General features: G+C 41.7%; 1 protein-coding gene across 1 annotated transcript in view; it reads left to right on the forward strand.

The window, feature by feature from the left end:
* The first annotated feature begins 5,757 nt into the window (after positions 1-5,757).
* The window catches only part of RASGEF1A (RasGEF domain family member 1A), a 28,768-nt gene continuing 12,025 nt past the window's right edge, over positions 5,758-22,500 (forward strand). The window contains exons 1-4 of the mRNA XM_049809856.1: positions 5,758-5,858; positions 8,609-8,788; positions 15,309-15,437; positions 21,337-21,474. Coding sequence (XP_049665813.1) covers positions 5,832-5,858; positions 8,609-8,788; positions 15,309-15,437; positions 21,337-21,474 — 474 coding nt within the window. The 5' untranslated portion in view covers positions 5,758-5,831. The remainder of the gene's footprint in view (positions 5,859-8,608; positions 8,789-15,308; positions 15,438-21,336; positions 21,475-22,500) is intronic.

Consider the following 22,500-nt stretch of genomic DNA (forward strand, 5'->3'; position numbering starts at 1 on the left):
AGACTCCGCGTAACATGAATAAGAACGGAACAACTCTACAACTATAGGAGAAGCAGCTGTTCAACTACACCCTGATTGACTAAATTGTCATTTACACAGGACAAGTTGTAACAGCTTCTTTAAACAGAACACACTAAGCCATCTTTTTCTGAGATCTTTTCATTTACTCTCTGACTAGCTCTCCTATGCATTTAAATGACCTGAGGTCCTCAGAACCCTGTAAGTTGTTTCTCTTGCTACATTATTGATTCAAAAGAGGAGTATCACCCCTTTTTATTTGCCCCCCCCCCCCTTTTTTTTTTTTATTTTACCAAGGCTGATTCATCCACGCCAATCAAGAATATGATAAGGAGACCCATGATATATTACAGTGTTGTTTCCCAGCTGGATGTACCTTAAATCTCAATTAGCAGGCAAGATAATTCCTAAAAACTACAGAATTCTACGACTGGAGCATCTATGAAAATCAGGAACCAAACAGACTACTAGTGAACTTCTTCAGGCAGCTGTGCCAAAATAACCATAAAAATCTCAGTCACTAATTAACAGCCACACACGAGTATCATAGGCAATTTGTGTCAGAATATGTTAAATCTCCTATTTTGGCAGAGACACAAAAAACTGGGGATTAGCACCATGTCCTCTCTAAATCCAGGGGAAGATCTTCCTTTCAATCCAAGGGGGAGCTACAGTACTGAGCATCAGTGAAAAATCAGTTTCACACTGCTCAGCAAACAATTGCTCTCAATGGTGTCACAGGGCTGACCTTATGCCAGTGAAAACACAGTTTGCTCCACAGATATGTAACTTAATTTTCACAACTAGTTTTTCCCTTTCAGGTAGAACTGAAAACAGACACAGCAGTGAACCACATCTCAATTTGTTTTTATATTTTCAGCTAGGTTTGCTCTGAAAATTGCTGGGTATCTCAAGGGTAGAGCTGTTCAAGACCTCTTCAGCAAAACATTTTAAAATTGGAAAATACCATTTTCAAACTACAACATCCATTGGCTCTGACAAAACTATTATGTGGAAAGATTCATCCTGTCCCAGGTCAGAGAGAGAGACAAAGGCATGGTCAATAATAACCACAGACTGATAATTACAGTGTTCAACTTCACTTCAAGTCTCAAGCTTAAAAAGCTTTGCTCAGTTCAGAACCACGATTTGAAACTCCTTTCTCCCACTCCCATCTGCTGCAAAGTTATTAATGTGCCATCAAGTTATTCTGCAGCATGAATCTCTGAAATCTAGAAATCTTCAAATTCATCTACAAGTGTTTTAAGAACAGCTTGCAAATCTTAAAATCTGTATGCACAGCAAGGAAATCTTGAACATCTGTGCAGCCCTACAATTAAGACCAAAATCCTAATGTTCCCTAAAGACAGTCGCCTGAGGCTTTGAAGCTCTACCTACATTCTACTCCTTAAATTATAAATTCTTACAAATGGTCCATACTAGGTTATGTCCATACAAAAGCCCCATCTGAACTACTGAAACAGAATATAACATGCAAATACAGTGACCCTCTATACCCTGGCCATTTTCATAGCCAGTAGATCTCTGGGTAACAGTTCAGACTTAACCTCAGAGTAACAAACAAGGCTATGCGCTAAACCCAGCTGTACTTCAAAGACCAAAGCAACATGCTATATTCATCCTACTGTGTACACAAAAGGGTGGGAATTGACAGATGAAGACTTGATCCCATTTTGTTAATCAATGCTATGAAAAATGCCATACACAATTAGGTCCACTTTCCATGCAGACTCCTCTGTGTTTGTTCCTCTTTGCTTCACTACAGATCTGGGGCTTTAAATACACACTCTGTTAAATGAAACTAAACGTTAATAATAACCAGATCTGTGTGGAAGGTGACCAACAAGTGACTTGAGTAGCTTGACAATGAAAGCTCCAGAGACAGCATTTCTAGGACAGTCCCTTTACACTTGAGGTTATAGCCTCAGATCAGCATTAATGACATCTATAATTACTCGCTTAAGTACAGTTACATTTGAAACATACACACAAGAATGTTAAGTTGTTTCCAAAATGCTGGGTTTTTAAGACCAGTGGAAAAACCTTGAGTTTCTTCTTCCCTGACTCTCACATCTAACTTGATATTCTTCACTCTCAAATTGATTTCTCCTTCACTTTCACCCGCTTTTCTTTGCTAATATTTCTTAATTTTACCAAGTCATTGACCAGCAACTTGCCACTTAAGAGGAGATATAACTGTACTAGGAAATTGCATCCAAACACAGTAAAGCAAAAACTTACTGTCCAAATATAAAAACATACAAAGTAAGCACAACAGTGTGAAAACATCCTTATCAACATTTCACCGAGGCACAGGGGGATTAAACAATTTGTCCAGCAAGTCTGTAGCACAAGCAGGAATAGAACCCAAATACTGCAAATACCAATCCAGTTCATTAATCATGAGTTAATAGAACACGTTATACTGACATTAGCCAGTATAAGAGAGGTTGAAGGAACCTTCAAGCTTGAGACAGTCATAGCGTGACTGCTGCTGACTCACTCTGCAGCGAGATACTCCTCTGACTAGCTGGATTGAACCACAGCGGTGTTGCCTCAAAAGCAAGCTACATAACAAGTACAGGCTCTGCTGATTAAACTTGCTCTAGGGTCCACCCACCAGTAACATGAGGCAATGCCCAATGAAAACATCTTCAAAATGCAAGCAATTTGTTGAGGAACAGAACTTACATAACTACAAAAATAATTAGACCTTAGAGAGTTTCTGTATCGACAGATTTCAACACTCAGAATATAGATAGCTAAAGGTCATCAACCACACTTTGCAGAAAGAGAAATGGAAATAAAAAGATAATATGATTCATCTGTTACATGCTATACAAGCTGAATTTAGGTCTTCAGCTTCTCCTATTTATAAAAACTAGCTTTCCAACAACATTGCAAGACTAGACAATACAGTGCCCCCAAAACTAAGCATTATGTATGCTAGAAAAGGAAAAAAAATACATTTCCCTGAAACTTGCATTCTCTAACATATACCCCAATGTTTATATACACATACATAGGTATGTATACAAACAAGAAATATACACAGACACACACCCCTTTATGTATACATACCAAAAAATCTAAATGGAATCTGCTGGACTGCAGAAGGGAGGACTATGGAAAAACACTTTAATATGGTGACAATAAGCACAACATAAGGAACTGCAGAGAACAGGCTACATCTCGGACACTTATCTCTACATATATTACTTTTTTTTTTTTTTTTTTTTTTACCCAATTATGGCAAGAATCAGCTCCTATGCAATCTGTACTCTGGGGAAGAATTGTGGTCCATCAGCTCTTCCAAACCTTGGTAGAAACCCTAGGTGCTCTTCAGGGTGTTTATTGTGCAGTGGTATAACAGGCCTTTGCCTATAGACCAGAACAGATACATGACTCTCAGAGAAGAGAGAGCATTCCTAGCTAGTACAGTTTTCCTTAATGCTATTAGAATGTTTCTAAATTCCTGCGTTTCTTAGTTCTAACGACAGGATAGATCTAAGTTCTGATCTATCTGATCTATGTCAAAAAAAAAACCCAAACCCAGACAAACAAAAAGATCAGGGATTGTTTTCACAACAGATTGAATCTGTGACTAGAGCTCAATTAACTGTGTACGTTTTGCCAAGATTAATGGACATATACTTCTATAAACCTCAGCAAACATTTGAGTAAGGTGGGAAAACAGATTAGCACAGAAACAGAATGAGATCCGATACTTTGTTTTTCATGCGTACTTATTTGCAGGCTTGCTGGTGTTGTTCTTAGCTGTAAATATTAAACAAGCTATTAGAAGGTGGTCATAGCCTTCAAAAAGGTTATCATATTTATTATACAGTGTTAGCTTATGAACTCCTACCTCCTGCTTTTGATAAACTTTTGTAAAGATGTTAGTTTTGAACAAGACTTGGCAAAAGCCTTCTTTGAACAAAACTTGACAAAACTTGTCCCTCACCCTCCTCTAGTGTTACACACTAACATCCCAATGTGGTACTGCAGCAGGTTGGACCACTGGGTTCAAAGCTCATGCCACCTGGGAGTTCTTCGGTGTCCAAGGCAGGCAGGGTGCTAGAACCAAGGAAAGCCTCAGAGTAAACACGTATCAGATCTGCTGCAACACCTGCATGCTCTAAATGTTGTACAATACAGCTAAGATACAGGAGTAAGACTAAGAGCAAAGCAGACTTGGCAGGGAGGAAAAGGACTGACTTTTCAAGTTGTCACTTAAGAGAAAAAGCTAAATTAAAATAAGGAAGATAAAGTGTACAGCAGATCTGTTAAGATTTGGAAACCAAGAAGGAATTTAGTAGGCAAGCAGTAAAGATGATGAGTAGCTACAAATCTTTTTAAAGTTATTGCGTGTTTGGGATGGATGACAGTGCTTGTCCTCAAATGGTGAGCGAATGCGAATATATTCCTTATACTCTTGAGTATGTGCATGTTTCCAAATTCGTTTGCCCTGCCCACCTACCTAGACCGGCATGCTTACTTCCAAAAAGGCTTTTCCCACATTAATCACCATGGAAACCAGCGAAGCCTTCTGCTACATGTTCAGAGCCATTAAATAAATAAGTTCAATAATAAAAATAAAATTAATGAACGCCTAGAGACAGCGGGTAAAATACTAAAACATGCCAATTCAAGTAGAATGAGAAACAGGATGGGAAAAATACATTTACACGGGGGAAGGCCGCAAAGGCGGCAACCCTCAGTTGCTCCCGGGTGTAGGTGAGGAGGCTAGATGTACCCACCGAGTGTTTCCACGGGAGATCAGATTCTAGATACGCACCCGAGCCTGCGTGTGAAGCAACAGGGGCTGGTGCAGCGCCAGCCCTGCTGTCTACGACCAGCCCCGAACTATCAGATGACTGGCTCAGGCAATTCGAGAAGAAAAACAACTCTAGCAGAAAGAATAATAAAAACAATTATTAGCAGGGAGGGTTGGGCGGCATCCCTCAATGCTGCAGTAATTACATCGGGCGATACCACGCGTGCCGGCGTAAACAGCTCACGAGGGAGAATCGCCCGCCGAGCCTCCTCTTGGCCCACGTCTCGCACAAGGCCGCGCCGTGCGAGGAGCGGCCCTCGCCAGCCGCCCGGAGCTGGGCCTGCCAGCCCACCGCTTCGCCCCCTGCCCCGCCGGGCGCCGGGGCCTCCCCAGGCCTGGCCGCGCCGGGGAGCCTTCCCCGCCGTCGGTGGGAGAGCACACACCGGTGAGGAGCTTTCAGAAGTCCACGCGGTGCTTGGGGTATGAAGAAGAAAACTGCACCAAAAAAAAAAAAAAAAAAAAAAAAACCAACAAAAAACAAACCCGAGCGGTCTGCTCGCTTAAGAACCTTTTTCTGGGGGAAGAAAACGCAAACCAAAACCCAACCAAAGAGAAATAAAACACACACACACACACCCCCCCGCCCCAAACCAGAGAGATCAAGTGTTTCCACCTGTGACAGAAACGCCAGCGGCCAGACCCGCCTCAGCCCAACCCCTGCCGAGAGGGACGAGGTGACGGCCCGGCCCGGCCGCCCACGGCCACAGGCACGGCGCGCGCACCCCCCCTCCCCGCCCCACGCGCGCCCCCCGCGCCGTTGACTCGGCTCCGTTTGAACCGGCCACGCTCGCGCTCAGCCAACAGGGCGCCGCGCTGGGCCCTGACGTCACGGGCGGCGGGAGCGGAGCGGGGCCGGGCCGGGCCGGGCCGGCCGCGCGGGCGGCAGCTCCGCCACGGGCGGGCAGAGCTGTCAGCCGCGGGGCCGCCGGCGCTGCCGCCCCTGCTGCCCACGCGTATGTACACGTCGCCCAGGAAAATGAGGGTAAGCGCCTCGGGTGGGTCGCCGCTGCCGCCGTCGCGACCCCCGCCCAGGCACCGAGGGGGGGGACGGAGGGACGGACGACGGCGGGCGGCAGGGCAGAGCCCCGGGGTGGCGGCGGCTCGGTGGTACCGAGGGGGGAACACCCCGTGGCGGCCAAAGGCGGGGGGGGGGGGGGGGGCTTCGCCTCCGAACTTGCCCTGCGGCGGAGCCCGCCCCGCCGGGGTCCCGTCGCGCGGGGGCCGCCAGCGAGCGTCGAGCCCCGCCGGCGGCGGCGGCGGAGCGGGAGCGCTGCGGCAGGGGGAGAGGGGCGAGAGGGGGCCGTCCGCGGCCCCCGGGGTGCCCGACGGCCGCCGCCGCCGCCGAGGGGGCGGCAGGTGCTGCCCCCGAGGAGCCGGGGGCGTGCGGCCGTGTGCGCGGAGTAGCGCGAGTTTCAGAGAAACGCGTGGGTGACAGGGGCCGAGGGGGCTGTGGCTGTCGACAGAGGTACGAACTGCCGCCCCCTCAGCGGTCGGGGCCCCGGGCTGCGCTGTGGGGAGGGGGGGGGGGGGGGGGGGGCCGGAGCTGGCGCCGAAGGAAAGAAGGGGGCGCCGGTGGCAGCAGCCAGCCCCGCCGGCAGAGCCAGGGCTCGGCTCCCGGCCTTCGCGATCCGGCCAAGAGCGGCAAGAGGCTGCTCCCGAAAAGGGTCTTTAAAAACAAAACCGATGCGACAGCGAACGTCTTACAGGGGTTTAAAACGCTCGGTGGCAAAGCCGGCACGCCTCTCCTCCTAAAGCATCTTCTCAGGAGGGGCTGGGTCGGTGGTTAACTTCCCGTAAAGCCCTGTGCAACTTCATATTGTTAGCTTGAAGTGCCCATCACAGCCCGTCCAGCCTGAGAAAGGGCTTTCGGCTTCATTGCTGTGGACCTTAAAAGGGAAAAAACCAAACTGCTGGCGACTTGCATAGTACGCATAGCAAAGCTGGCGGCTGCTTCATGTGCTCCGGTGATTTGTCAGATTGTTGTGTACTGCAAAGCTTAGGCCTAACAGATAAATCTGTGAAATACTGAGTAACCTTAATGCATGTTTGTGCAGAATCCTCATTTTTCATTTCTTTTGATATGCCGTTAGATACTGAATTTTCTGTTTTATTTGACTCTGTCCTGAACTTCGAAACTGAACTGCACTCCTTAGAGCAGTCTCCCTCCTAGTCGCTGTTAAAACAGCTGCTGTGTTTTAACTTCCCTTATATCTGTGCCACGATGAATACATAGAAGTCTTCTGGTTAAAGCCACAAAACAATTCTACTTACCAGCCTGATACATAAGTAAATCTGTCACCTCGATGAACAAGTATGGTTAATACTGATGTGTTTTCCTTACCAACGTACCTAGCATTCATCTGAGCTTAAAAACAGAAAAATGTTTTGTATCCCAGGTTGCAAACATGAATGATCGCTTTGGAGAGTTTGAGAGGAAGAATGTGCCTTGCGTTAGAAGAATACAAAGTAGTTTTTCTCGGCAGTTGTTTCAAGAGCTACCTAAAACCAAAACAAACAAAAAAAACCCCACCAAAGCCCACACCTTATAGCATTTAAGGGTTTAGGTCTTTAGCAATTTTTCAAAAACTAGTTTAAGAGAGCACTTAGGCATAAGACATGAGTGCAGTTAGAAACAGCTGTCAGTTTAAAGGTACTGGTAATGGCCTAATCCTTTTTACCTACCTAAGCCCTATTCAGAGAGTGACAATATCACATTTGTTTCATAGATGTTAAGGCAGCAGCCAAAGAGTTAACGCTGCTTTCTTTGCACTTTACCTTCTAAACAGTCTTAACTATCTCAGCAGCCCGGGGGAGGGGGAGGGGGAGGGGGGGAAACTGTTTTGATACTGCTGCCGAATCGTATTTTCAACTTTGCATAGAGTAGCAGGATGTTTTGTTTAGCCTTCTGCATGTATTTAAGCTGTAGCCAGTTTAAAACAAACAAACAAAAAACCCCCACAGTTTACTCACAGTTGGTAACTATGGTATACTGATATAGCTTGTGGCCAAGAGGAGGGGGGTGGAAACCCCAAACCTTCGCGTGGCTTTTGTGTTGCAACAGCAGGTTTGTTTCCTAAGCAAAAATCTCCAAAGAGACTGTTATTCGAGTTGTCTATTACAGTATATGTCACAGCGTTCAGTTCCACCCAGTTCACAGTTTCATGTACAAAAAAAGGCAATTCTGCTCAGACAGTACATACCCTACTGTTGCCAGTGATGTATATGTGCAGAAGATGCACTACTGTCGAGACCTGGATTACATCTAGTTACAGAAGTGATGAATGATTTATCATCACAAATCAAGTATTTTGGTCAAAGGTCTGACTTCAAAAAGAGGTACATTAAGGCACAGTATTTTTTGTTTGTTTGTTCAGTAAGGCACTGCTTCGGTATCTTTGAAATTCAGAAAGCATTTTGCATGTTCATCCCTGTATAGTTTTATGCATAAAGAGCCAGGGGAAAACTGGGGAGAAAGGAGAAATTAAGCACAGTGAGGAAAATTTCTACAGCTTCTGCATCTACAGCCTTAGTGACATAGATTAAAATACATTTCAAACCCCAAAGCCAGCTTACAGATGTGTGACTGCTTGGATTCAGAACTTAGCTTGAATGCCCAGGCTGCGTTCAGTGAAATATGTAATTGTGTTTAATGTCTGCCTCTGCAAAACCCACACAGAAGGCATCCTGAAAAAAAGCCTAACCCTTTCTCTTTTTTTTTTGCCGCTTCTGCAGGAAACTATGCCCCAGACGCCAATATTTTCCACCATGCTTGGTTCCAGTTGTAGTGGACAAGTGCAGCCAGATATGGGAGATAGGTGTGTGGACCCTGTTTATCAGGATGGGAACCTTGTTTCTGGATCACTGGAGGCCTTGATAGAGCGGCTGGTGCCCACCATGGACTATTATCCAGATGTAAGTAGCCAGTGAAGGTTTTTTGTTTTGTTTTGTTTTTTCCTTCCCATGGTTTTACTGCGTTAGTATCTGGATTGGTGCTTCCTCAAGAAATTCTACCTCCACCTGATTCAAGATTAAGATGTAGGCTAAAGATGCATTTATTTTACTTGCAATATGCATTCACTAAAGATGTTGCTCAATGGGGATACTGTCCTTTCTGGTTTTAAATGAGAACACTTGTTAGAAAGATAAAGCCGTGTTGAACCCAAATGGGTGCCTTAAGAACCAATTAAAAGCAGCATTAGCTACAGAATTTTCAATCCCTCTAAGCTGCTTTAGCTCTAATGCAGCCAAGATTAACTACTAACCAGCTCCTACCTCGGGAAGCAGACCTGAAATCAGCTCTAGTATTTTTTTTCCTTAATTTTCTATGCATCTCCTAGTTAGGCCATCATAAAAAAACAAAAATAGGTTTTAATTAAAATGCTTTCTTTCTCTAGACATTTTAATGGGCCAGCACTGTAATAATGTGTATTCCTGAGCCTGAAAATGATTTTGCAACTGATTAAACATCCTCAGTGTAGTCCCCTGAAGTAAATACTACTTATAACTCTAAGGCATGCAGTAAGATTCTGAACCTAGGATATTATTAAGAGATCACTTTATCACTTAAAATTACCCTTGTATCCATTAATGAAAGATGTTATTTAAACAAGTTGCCAAAGATCAGAGAGGCTATATAGCATATATTCCATTTGAGCTCTGAAAAAGTGGCAGCTATGGCAGAAGCATCCCAGCTCTTTGTAAAGACTAACAAGGGGGCAGGAAATTGCAATCACTATTAACTTGTATGTTGAACTTAACGCCTGCAGTAGCAGGCTGTGCTGTATCTTCTTGTATGTCTCTCAGTCTAATTCGTATAAAACTTGCTACTGTGGTTTCACTTCAGTAATGATAAAGTCCCTCCAAGCTCCTACATATACACCACCCATCTTCACAATCACCATGCACGTAAAAGGGACTCCCCATATGAGAGTTCAGTGGGTATAAGCAGCAGAATTGTCAGCAATCATCAGTGGAAGATTAAAAAAAGCAAACCCAGGATGTTTTAACATTCCAGTTCAAAGGTAATCCTAAACCTTGCATTTAAATATGGCTAACATACAACTGTACTACCTTTGACAGATTCTGACTTAGTACCAAGTCCTTTATAAGATACAGAGGGATAACCATTGTTGGACATTAAATCTCCGCTCCCTCTCCCTGCTCCCAAATGCCTATTGTAGAACAGACATGCAGAAGAAAGCAGCGGGTAGAGCCAGTATGATGTACCAGTGGAACAGCTTTAGGCTGCTGTAGTTAAGCCTTCCAACGAGTCAGTTCCTTGTCTTTTGTGTGATACTAGAATATAGCTACTTGCTGCTTGGATTTCTGGACTATAGCTAAGTTTTTTAAGGAGTTGCCAATGCACATCCCTTATTGTAACTTGTAACATAAGATCTATTTATAACACAGCTACTCTGAAACTGGTTCCATAAAGTGAGCATTACTTAAGGGGTCTACAACTTATTTTGGAATGCTGTTAGTTTCCATCGTGCTATCCCGTACCCCATGCAAGAGAGCATTGCAAACCAAGCAGTCACGGACCCCACCCTGGGAGGCTGCTGTTTAAATAGACAGCAAGCTGACAGCTGAGAGAGATACAACAGAAGCAACCAAGGGTACTCCAGGGATAGAGACATGGAAAACAGCATTAAACCAAATTCATCTCCTCTACAGCAGGACACATGCTTTTAGTTAAATCAGCTCACCCAATTTAGCTGAAAGGATTAATTATAAAGTGAGTAGATAAATAAGCTTTGAACAACATAAAGAAGGAGCTGTATTTGACTCATCCTCAAATCTGAGTTTCCTGTTTCAGTTCAGTTGCATGTCTATACTTAATTTCACGCTCATTTCTATTTTTAGTTGCCACAGAGTGTTAGGGTGATAGCCATTTATGCTGGTATCCTGTCAGAAGAGTAGCCAGTACTGTATGTTCAAGAGAAAGGTATAAACCCCTCTCAGTCACATGTCTCTGGCTATACATGCAAAGGCAGGCAGCATGGCATCACCTATTAATTCGCACCACGAGAAGCTATTGGTAACCTTAGCAGAGGTTACCTTAGTTTGAGTGACACATCTGTAAGTTGCAGTAGTCATCCAAATTTTTTGATTAGTCCATCTGAGCACCATACTTGGAAGGCATTCCCACCTGAGTGGACATTAAACTAAAAGATCACAGTAACCTTCCAGACAGAAAAAAAAGGGTGTGGGGGCAAAAGCAAACACAGAGTATCTTTCTATGCTGGTTACAGAGGCAAAACAAAAACGTATTTGCCATGTTGGCAGAACACGAGACAGGCAAGGGAGGACAGGAAAGATAAGGGCCTACATTTGTGTACTGCTCTTTTGAGGCTTGTTTGTGTACAGGGACTTGTTCAGCACATAGAAAAATGTATACTCATGAGACAGAAGAGTTCGGGAGGTTAGGAATGGAATGTACCAGTCTGCAACCCTTGTGCCCAAGCAAGAAAATGTTTCAAGAAAATATTTCACAAACAAGAAGTTCCAGAAAGAGCAGCGAGAGCACAAAGAAAATATTTTTCTTTCTTTTTTTCCTCCTCAAGAAGACATCAGTGCATTCTTGGGTCAGAGATTAACAATTCCTTCTTTAGGCTTGTGTGCTCACACTTTTTTTTTTTTTTTAACTATAATTCAGATCATCTCTTAGCAACAACTGTAGGCACTAAAGGAATCTGGCTTCTTATTCCCTTGTAAAGCACAAGCCCCTTTTGTATCAGCTTACGTTGTTCCAAGTGCAGAAAGGACTTTTTTTTTTGCCTCTTCTCCTAAATACCTGTCACTTTTGTAGGATAAATGGAGCTTAACTTTCAATCTCATAGCTTATGGAAGCATTTTTTTAATCAATCTTTGTCAAACCAGCTAGCTTCATAGCTAAATTTCCTTATCCAAACCATCAGCTTCATGATTAGGGGACTGCCTATGAGATAGTGTAGGTTTTTACACTGTTATAACATTTAGCCTATATAGGTATAGTAGTGCAGGTGCATCAAATCACAGAAATCCTTGATCTAGATAAGGCATGTGACGTTAGTATGAAATATTTCCTATTCAAAACAACTGTGTTCCTAAGCCCCAAGACCTACTGCTAAGCTGAAATGTGTGGCTTAGTTCAGCCTGAATTTTCTTTATTGGATATGGAGTGGCTGTTAGCAGAGAGGCAAGGAGATGGGCGTCAATACTGCTGTCAGACCTATGATTATTAATTTGGTTCTTAGTTGCAGTTACTCCTTGTCTACGCCAGCATAAGCAACAAAAGTATGAACCCCCCACCCCCAGTTAGATAACAATATGTTGTAAACCAGCGTATCTTGATTGACCATAATGGAACAATTTTGTTTTCCAAAGTAGTGAACCTAGTTCCAGTTAAGTGACTTAAAAAATTGAATAAAAATACAGCAGGTGGGTTCCAGAAGTAATAATAATTTGTTTCTAAAACCTAGTAGTCCAGTGTTGTCTGGAAAAGTACTGTGTGGGTCCAGTACAGATATTACCAATTAGAGACACATCAGCAACCCTAAAATGGAAAGTACGCACTTCTATGGCCATGTATCTTCCTGCATCTTGCCAGTTCAGCACTTTTTTGAACATCATATAAAACATATCAAAGAAACCAAATAAAAGCACAGGTCATCTGGGTCACACTTTTCTTGCAGTATAACAAGAGGGAAATGATACTCTGAGCAGGCCTTTCTCAGAGTCACTCTGGATAAACACTGTCCCACATCACACAAACTTCCACCAAGGAGACCAACACTAGAATTGGTACGAGACGCAAAATTACATCTTTACTTAAAAGAATGTGTTCCAGCTTATCAGAGCAAAGGTCACTTGCAGGGCAGTGTGGCTTAAGTTGTGGTTCCCTGCTACTTACATGTACAGGCATCTTTCAGACAGGCTTCTAAACTCCCAAAACAAGAATGTGGTGAAGGGATGAAAGTATCAGAAGCCCCTAACATTTTTTTTTTTTAATTCCCCATCTCTCTCAAATGCAAAATATGATAAAAGTGAGGGCTGCTTCATGTTTCCAGAACAAAAATTTTCACACAACCAGTGACAGCTGACACACCCAACAGCTAAATTCCTTTCCCAGATAGTCCAGACTCACAGTTTTAAGTTCAGAGGCAACACCAATAGAAATGAATGCAGAAGATTGCTATGAAAAAATAACAGAGGATAACCAGGCATAGTTTAAAATACAAACAACCCCAATCTTCCCCCTTCCCCTCCCCCCCCAATAATCTCACAACCCAACACTATTCTTTCTCTTGCTTTCATTCCGAATGGGGAGTGTAACAGTTTAGGGATCGTTCCCACATACATAAGAATAAAAGATGTGATACATTGTCCCATAACACAACCAAGTCCCCTTTTGTGAATCAGGTTAGCTCTTCAGCCTAATTTTAGTGCCCATAACACACTGCATACCCTACTATAGATTTTTGTAAAGCTTCTCCAAAGCTGACACAATGTCATCAACTTTTTCTAGATGTAGGCGTAAGAACTACATTGAATTTCTTTCTTAAATTAATGAACTTCAATTTTTTTTGTCACTGTAACTCTAAAAACTCTCAAATTCTGGAAAAGAACATAAAAAAAATACCAAACAGAAGCCCAGTTTCTTAAATTTTCCCAATGTACACTTGTGTGGGATGTTTGCAACCACGCCATCAAGAATGGAGGCCATGCTGTCAGTGTCCTGTCACTGCCCTGGCCACCTGCTCCAAGTCACCAAGAGCCTGGTTGTTAGGTGACCCCAGCTGTCCATCTTCTGTAGGCATCAGTGGAAGCGCTACTCAAGAACCTGATCCGTAAAGTCCATCCAGCCAACACTTCTCCTCCTCTCTTCCTCTATTCATAAACAATAGAGGAGGCAAAGACTATGGATTAACTCCAGTTCTGATTGTAGAGAATTAATGCTGCTCCTAATTTAATACATGAACCCCAGTGCTAGTAAGATCTTTAAATCAGAATGAGCATTTTAAATGCCTCGGCTGTATCACACTCCACTCTTTCCCTAGCTTCCTCCACAAGCTCAGGACAGAGTTGGATGTTTAACAAATATATGTTTAATCTATTATACTGTTCACTTACTCTCAGAACACTGTGACTTTTAGTTAGTTTTATTTATTTTGTTAAAAAAAATTTCCTTTTCTCCCTTCTGATATTTGGAAGTTTTTAGTGCTAAATTTATATTATAGGGCACGCTGAGTACTGAAGAAGTGGAAACATTTTTCATTAATAGCACGTTTTATTGTGATTAGAGAGATAAACACCATAATTTTTTTGAAGTCCTAAAGATACCATTATTGTTTAACTACAAGTGTGTTTTAGAGACTGCAAGCAGCAGAATTTGGTAGCTGATAGCAGAGATGCCACATTTTAGACAGGTGGTCTTAAGTTTTTAGAGGTCTCAATTTACTTGCCAGTCCAAGGTGGTGTATGTGCACATTGACTATTTATATGCACACTTAGCTGTGGCCTGCCAAATCACATTTCTAAAAACACGGTGCAAAGTAACAGTATACACTGCAAACATAATGAATGTTTTTTGAAATCCATTGTCAAGGAGTTCCCCTACAATTTCCTAACTCCAAATTTTGTCAGAAAGCCTGAAGGAAAAACAGAAGTGCTTATGAGGTGCTACTGTCATTACTCAGGAAATTACATTCAAATATGAAGCCAAATTTCAAACACTGAAGCAAGACTAGGGCATGAAGGCATTCTCACTTCAACTGAACTGTGCAGAGTATGATTCAGGATACACTGCAATACAGCTTTTAAAATACAAATGGAGAGGCTATTTCTAATGAGAAATAATAATTGTTGGCATTTATTAGCAGCGTTCATACTCAAAAGACTCTGAAACAGGCCCCAAATAAGTAAAGTCAAGCTTAAAACTAAATTATTGTCATGTTGCCATAATCCTTGTGTCAGTGATTGTGGGAAAAAAGGAACAAAAACCCCTCATACATGAAGAAATTACAGCTGTGGCTTGGAATACACATGAAGCAGTTTTCTGCAGCTCAATGAAAAACAATCACTCTTAAAGAAACAAAGCAGCAGAAATAGTGGCATTCAAGAGGCATAACGCCCTACATCGGACATACTTAATTTGTCTTTTTGGCGAGTGATGACTAGTTGGGCATATTAAGTTTGGCATTTTAAAGGGAAATAATTTAGGAATCTGAAAACACCACAGTTAACAGCCTTGAAGCCTACAACATTTCCTTTTTCACAGAGCTAGAAAAGACCACCACGTCTCTGGAGACAGGAAGAATTATAAAAAGTTTAAATGAAGGAAAGTTACATTTGTGGTTTATGGAATAGTTATTCCAAGGAAGACGGATTATTTCTGTTAAAGTTATATAACTCAGGGGTTTTTTGTTTTTTTTTTTTGTCTCTGCTTCCACAGAGGACTTATATCTTCACTTTCCTATTGAGTTCACGAGTCTTCATTCACCCACACGAGCTCCTGGCTAAAGTGGGGCAGATCTGCATTAAACAGAAGCAGCAGCTAGAAATGGGGACTGAGGCAGAAAAGGTAAACAAACCATTATGTCCTTCAGTTAGCTGTGCTACTGTCCTTTATTTCCCACTCTCTTTCTCATTGTAAAGCTAAATAGATTGATAAAGAATAAATTGAAATTGTAATTGCCGTGTGTTACTGGATACACTTTTATTTGGTCTTTTTCCTTGAAGTACTGTTGCTTCTTTGCTAGCCACAAACATAGGTTATGTACTATCTTACCAGTTGGATACAGCAGCTGGAAATATAACTTTGCTCATGAGCTACAGGTTGGTGCTGTGCACTGGAGCTATGTGTATCTGCCATGAAACCTGCCCCGTATGTCACTTTCAGGCTTTCACCTTTCTTGAATCTGATTCCCTCTTCTCCAGTCACCCTCATCATCCTATTAGAGTTGAGTGCTCTGCTGTAGGTTATTGGTGGGCTGTTTTAACTTGATGTAACAGTAAATCAGAAAGTTACTTCTCACGAAAATTAAGGGATGCACTACTTAAAATGGTAGCCTGTGCTGACACATGTGACTGTGCAGTTTTACTACAACCGATTAAACCAAACTGGATCATTTACAGTATGCACTTAAAACCATCTAAGTCTCACCATTATGGAAAGTGTGTACTGAATATCTTTTGACTGAAATTGAAGTACCAGAACAGTGCAAGATGGGACACACATAAGAGCTACAGAAGCAAGGATGAAATCAGCAAGTATTTAAAGACCTAAATTGTTCAAATCCTGGGCACATTTTGGATCCATTATTCTGTGGTGAGAAGTTACATGCTCACATTCCTGATCTTCAGCATGTTGATAGACCCATTTTGGTTTCTCTTTATTGTATCACAACTGAGTGGGAAGCATAAAAGGTAACCCTGTGGTCTGGCAAAACAGAGCTTTTGACAGCAATACTGACCTAAGGGCTTCTTTCTCCCCTACTATTCCTAGGGCGCAGTCTCATATTATGTCACAAAATTATTCCACAGGAAAACCCAACCACTTAATGAAAACTGGCTTTCATCCAGGTCAGTCCCCTGATCTACTCGCCCAATAGCTATGTACATTGTTGTGTAGGTGCTGGGGAATTCAAGGGGTCGGGGAGAGAAGGTGCAAGAACCAGTGCACCCAGCTTTGTACACAGAGGTGATAACTGTTCCCATTGCCACTGCCAAACTAATTTGTGACTGAGCGACCTCAACCTGATGCTCTGTAAGTTGTAGTGGTTCCTCAGCAACACGTAACTAAACAGAGGTAGGAACTTGTAAGAGATGCTGGGGCCATCTGAAATGCGGAATGAGTAAAGCTGATCTATAGACACATGAAGAGTGCTGTCAGTAGCTAGTGTCAAAATACATATGTGAAATACTTAGATTTAAAAATAATGGGATTTAAAAATAATGGGATACAAGATGAAATTTTTACGAATAACAATATAGTTAGGAGATTTTAAAATGAAAACAATATCTGGGGACTAAATCACCTGGCTGTTTAAAGATAAGATACTAGTTGTAAAGGAGTATTATTCTGGCTTTTCAGCAGATGTGTTAAAAAAACATGGCTTCCACATTGAAATGAAATAGGATTACATCCTAACAACAGGATGTAAAGCAGAGCAGCTCATATTCCAAACACCCATGCTCTTACACCTTCTGCTGACAATTTGGAAATGGGCCTACAGGAAAACCAACAAACAGCAGAGTGACAATAAAACATGAGTGTTTGGGAGGCTGCTTTAATTTACATGCTTTGCTGGTTGCTTTTCCTACTATGCCCTTGATCCCTTCCTACCCCCTTAATATAAACTGTAATTTTTTCCTGCCCACTAAACACAAAATTATTGGAAAACACTACATAAACTTCTGACATCCCTCTCAAATGACTACTTGACTGTCCTCTACTGCAAGCACCTGTATGTTTTAGAGAATAGTTTGGCCACTAGCATTTGCAAACATTTGTTTTTCTATCTGGCAATAAATAAAAGCTCATTTCACACGCAACATATACATTTTCAAGACACTCTATGTATTCACAGTCATAACTTGTTAAGGTATCATCAGCTACCAGCACCTTCTAATTGAGTGGCTTTGTAGCAGGAAATAGCTGGCAAAAGTAGTTTAAGCAGCTCTGATCATTTCTGATAGAGTTTGCTTATGCAAATCTCTCTTAAGATGAGAAGCTGGCTTACTTGTTGCCTGGATAGCATGAGTTGAAAAAGTGGCAAGGAGCCAGGTTTTGAGGTTACCCACCACAATACTTATCATTCCTTTTTTTTTTTGACATTACTGGCTAGTCAAAGAGTCCTACAGAAGACAATCCAGAGCAAAGTGAATTAAGAAGAAAAATGCTCTAGGATGTTGTCCTGGTTTCAGTTGGGATAGAGTTAATTTTCTTTCTAGTAGCTGGTATAGTGCTGTGTTTTTGATTCAGTATGGGAATAATGTTGATAACACACTGATGTTTTCAGTTATTGCTAACTAGTGTTTATACTAAATCAAGGATTTTTCAGCTTCTCATGCCCAGCCAGTGAGAAGGCTGGAGGGGCTCAAGAAGTTGGGAGGGGACACAGCCAGGGCACCTGACCCAAAGTGGCCAAAGGGATATTCCATACCATGTGATGTCATGTCCAATATATAAACTGGGGGGGAGTTGGCCTGGGGGTGCTGATCGCTGCTTGGGAACTAACTGGGCATCGGTTGGCAAGTGGTGAGCAATTGCATTGTGCATCACTTGTTTTGTATATTCCAACTCTTCTATTATTATTGTCATTTTATTATTGTTACTATTATCATTATTATTTTCTTCCTTTCTGTCCTATTAAATGATTCTTATCTCAACCCGCGAGTTTTACTTCCCCCCCCCCCCCCCCCCCCCCCCCCTTATTCTCTCCCCTGTCCCACTTGGTGGGGGGGAACAAGCAAACGAGCAGCTGCACGGTGCTTAGTTGCTGCCTGGGGTTAAACCACGACAGATGTCTTGGAGCCTGCTTAGAGTCCTTTTGGCCACTCATAAAAAGGAAGGGTTTCACAGTTTAAGATGTCAATTATAATATACAAGTCAGTAGTTAAGCTTGACCAGAAAGAATAAAATTTAACTCTCCAAAAGCGCATTAGAGATTGGAAAGACCCAAACAAGACTGTCACAGGAAAAAGCACTTGTATAGTATTATTCAGTGGAAAAACCTGTTGTTAAAATTGTGGTGCATTATTTTTGCAGCTTGAAGGTATTTTTTTAAACCAAAAGCTAAAGAAGAAAGAAATAAAAAGAGAAAGAAGTTAATTTCTATTAAGCTTGTCTTGCCCACCTCAGAATACATAAGTCCCTTCAGAAATTACGATTTCCCTCAGTTTTTGTTACCAATAAGTTCTCCTTTTCAAAACCAAAAAATCAAAACAATACTCATAACCAGGTCATTCTCATTAAACCTCCCTTTCCTACAAGCACAGTACTGCTACTGCCTTCCTTTCTAATTGGTAGCTGTTTCTCAGTCCTGTCTATCTTGTCTCATGCAGAACAGGGCTGATCCACAGTACTTAAATTAATAGAAGTATTTTTCTTCTCAAAGAAATATTTGTGGGAGAATTATTCCTTTAGACTCCAGAGAACTCTGTGTTAGGCCTCAGAAGGGGAGGCTCACATCTGGAGTAGGACTACAGAATAAGTAGGTTGGTAGGTTTATTGCAACCATGACAAAACGGAAAACGCGTGCTGCTACCCACATATCTGTGTGATTTCTATCTAGGTTATCACACAATATATGCATCAAGCCTGTCACGCAGCTTTGGGGTTCATCAGAGTGCACATGAAGGAGGAATCTCATGTTTTGCTATATTAATGTTTTTTAGTGTGGCTCTCGGAAAGCATATTTTATTTTCATGAACATTAAAAGCATCTGATAAAGCATTAAGCTGTTTTACACCTAAAGGGTGATTACACAAAGAGTAATATGGTTTGCAGTTTGTCTTGCAACAGATGCCTAGTTTTCCATCATGAGGGAAGCAAACCCCAGCAACTCATAAGCAGATACACGAGATGGAACACCAGTGTTCATATGGAGATACTTGCCATGGCCTAAGAAAGGGTTTTGGAACCTTCCTGCCCCCATCCTTCCTTTTTCAGTTTCAAAAGTTAAAAAGAAAGGATAGTCAGGATAATTAAGACCAAAAAACAGTTCTGTAGCAGCTTTTGGTAAACAAAAGTGGAACAGGCACGTACCTGTTAAGTTTAATTGAATGGAAGCACACTGCCTGGCTAATAAATTCTCCATCACCACCTACAGACTATTCTTTTAATAATGTCAGGTTCCATGCATTTCCTAGCAAAGTATAAATTTTCCTCTCCCCAAGGCAGACAATAATGGGAGTTTGGAGGTCAGACAACTATTATCTGGAACCCTATCCCACACTGTTTAGAAATACCTTGAAGCTGGGCTCCACAGGAATGGCATTTGCAGATATTGTTTTGCAGGAATGCCTACTGCTGGCAAAGAGAATGGTGATGTTTTCTTTTTGCCTTCACTATCCAACTATTCTGTACTTCTTTCACTAGCAGGAGTGCTATCAGTAAAAACAGCTACAAAGAGCATGCTACCAGAATGCAGTTTGCAGCTGCGAAAAAAAAGCTAGAAAATTCCCTTCAGACTTCCAAAGGAGCACTGGCTCATTTACACATTGAGGATTCAAGGGTGCATGCTTTAACTTCAAAGTTCTTATTTATATTCCTGCTGACCATATACCAGCGAGATGTAAAAAAAAAACCCAAAAAACAAACCAAAACAAAAAAAAACGGCAAAAGATAGCTTAGTTTCGTTGACTTTTGGTTTTGATTAAACAAACTGGGACATGCTGTGATCAGATGATGTTTTGGCAGGAGTTCCTACCAATTCTTGGAAGACATTCTCTATTAGTCTTAAAAGAAAATACACCGATTTCCTGTAGTGACACTCACATGCTAAGTCACCTTCTGTAACCCCTAAGAAGCTGATGGAGAGTGCAGTGAGAACAGGGCACTGTGTGTGGGGAGAAGGAACTGCAGTGTAGCGGGACTTCTGTAGCTTACACAAGTGGGGAGGGGAACACAAATGAAAACTTCCTCTTTTCTCAGCGCATCACATGGTGGATGGGAGGATAAATATAACCTGAATTAAGTTTTGATTCTTCTTGTTCATTAAAAGTGTTCTTAGCACTCTCACTCCCAGTTTTACAAGTGCTCCCTTGGATTTACTGATGCTGCTCGCTGTTGCTACGACAGTAGAGTAGTTGGCATCCAATTCAGGTTTAACTGATGAAAAGCCTTGGAAGATTCATAGGTAACAGAAGAACTTAGAGAATAGCTCTCCCTCCCCTTTCTGTGGTTGATGGCTTTTTGAGTAAAATCCAATACTTTTTATTTACGAAGTCCATTTTGTTTTAGATGTCATGGAGAGAACACACACATCTTTCCTGTCATTCATTTATTTCAATATACAGCTTAATCTGGAGGGTCTGATAAATTCTAAAGAGCAAAAATGTCTTTGTGAATGCTTCTCATCAAAGATGCTTGGTAGAGTGCTGCAGTTTATATGCATTTGAATTCAAACGCTAAGGTACTGCTGCCTCAGATGGCATAAATCAGCTTAAGTCCCATTGACTTCAGTCAAATAAGGCACTTAAACTATTCTGTCATCTTCCTAGCTTTACACAACTAACGTTTAAAATATCTTCAGTGTTTGGTAAGAGAAGTTACCAAGCTATCATGAGAGCAGGTTAAATCATACTATTTAGGAATCTGGCTCACAATTACATATGTTCTTTGTTATCACCTTCAGCTTCTACTAATGCAAAGTATTTTCATGGGTGTCTTTAGTTTTATGTCAGCCATCATCAGCTAATTTACTCTGCAGTCAGAAAGGTCTGTGGTCGGTAATCAACTCATTGTTTCTTTCTAGGCAAAGCTAAAATCCTTCGCTGCCAAAATCATTCAGCTCCTGAAGGAATGGACTGAAACTTTCCCCTATGATTTCCAAGATGAAAAATCCATGAAAGAGTTGAAGGAGATTGCTCACAGGATCACACAATGTGATGAGGTAGGGGTGAGGGGTGAGAAAAAGCATTAAATGGTAAAGCAGTATTTGTCAACCTTATATATAGCTTATTGTATTATATACAAACCCTTGCTCCTGCATGCAGTATTTTCTAAATGGACTACAGCAGCAGTTGCTAAGCTGTCAGTGTAACTGCAGGACATGGGCTGAGCAGTGAACTTAACAGTCCATTAGCAGAAACTGTCTATGTATAATCACCAAGTGTAAGAGGAAGAGACAAAATAGTCACAAATGATGTGAAAAAAGGGATGTGGTGCAGAAGGAGAAAGGAAAGAACAGTGCCTATAATGGCACAATGTAGTTAACTTTCATCATGAATTATGTACCATCCTTTGTACTTTGTTACTACCCTATACATGTAAGTCCCGCAAGATATATCAACTAGTTCTATCAAATGTACTCTTGCTCAAGGTGAACATGCTTATTATTTAATAGTTCGTTCCTAGCTCCTAACAATAATCAGCAACTGTTTTGTTGCTGTTTCAGGTGACATGCACAGTATTTCCACAAAGGAAGTTATATTTGAGCTCTGCTAGCTAGTCAAATCACCAGTCTTAACAGCTCGGGAGTTTCTAGCCTATGAAGAAAAGTCTTTTCTGAGATCTAGTTTTCTAAAGCAAATGGATAAAGCAAATTCAAATAAATAGAACAAGGGCTGTTAGTTTTCTGGTTTTTTGTTTTGTTGGTTATTGTTTGTTGTTTTGTTGTGGTTTTTTTTCTCTCAACACTTCAAAGCCTACACTTCTTTCCCCATTGAGAAAGTCACTATAATTACCAATAGACAGAAGGAAGGATATAATCAAGAACTGCAATGGAACTAATTGTAAAGTGTTTGTATGAATGTGAAGGCTTACTTCTGTAGAAGTAGAAGCTTCTCCTTGTTTTTAAACCCACAACTTCAAGATATTTTTGAGAACAATTAGCAGGAAGCAGGAAGACAATTGTATTATGCGTTTTTGTTGATTCAGGTACAGAGAAAATGAAGAACAACAGGTTTGACAGCACTTC

Source organism: Accipiter gentilis, chromosome 9 (genome assembly GCF_929443795.1).
Source record: "Accipiter gentilis chromosome 9, bAccGen1.1, whole genome shotgun sequence".
Taxonomy (NCBI): Eukaryota; Metazoa; Chordata; class Aves; order Accipitriformes; family Accipitridae; genus Astur; species Astur gentilis.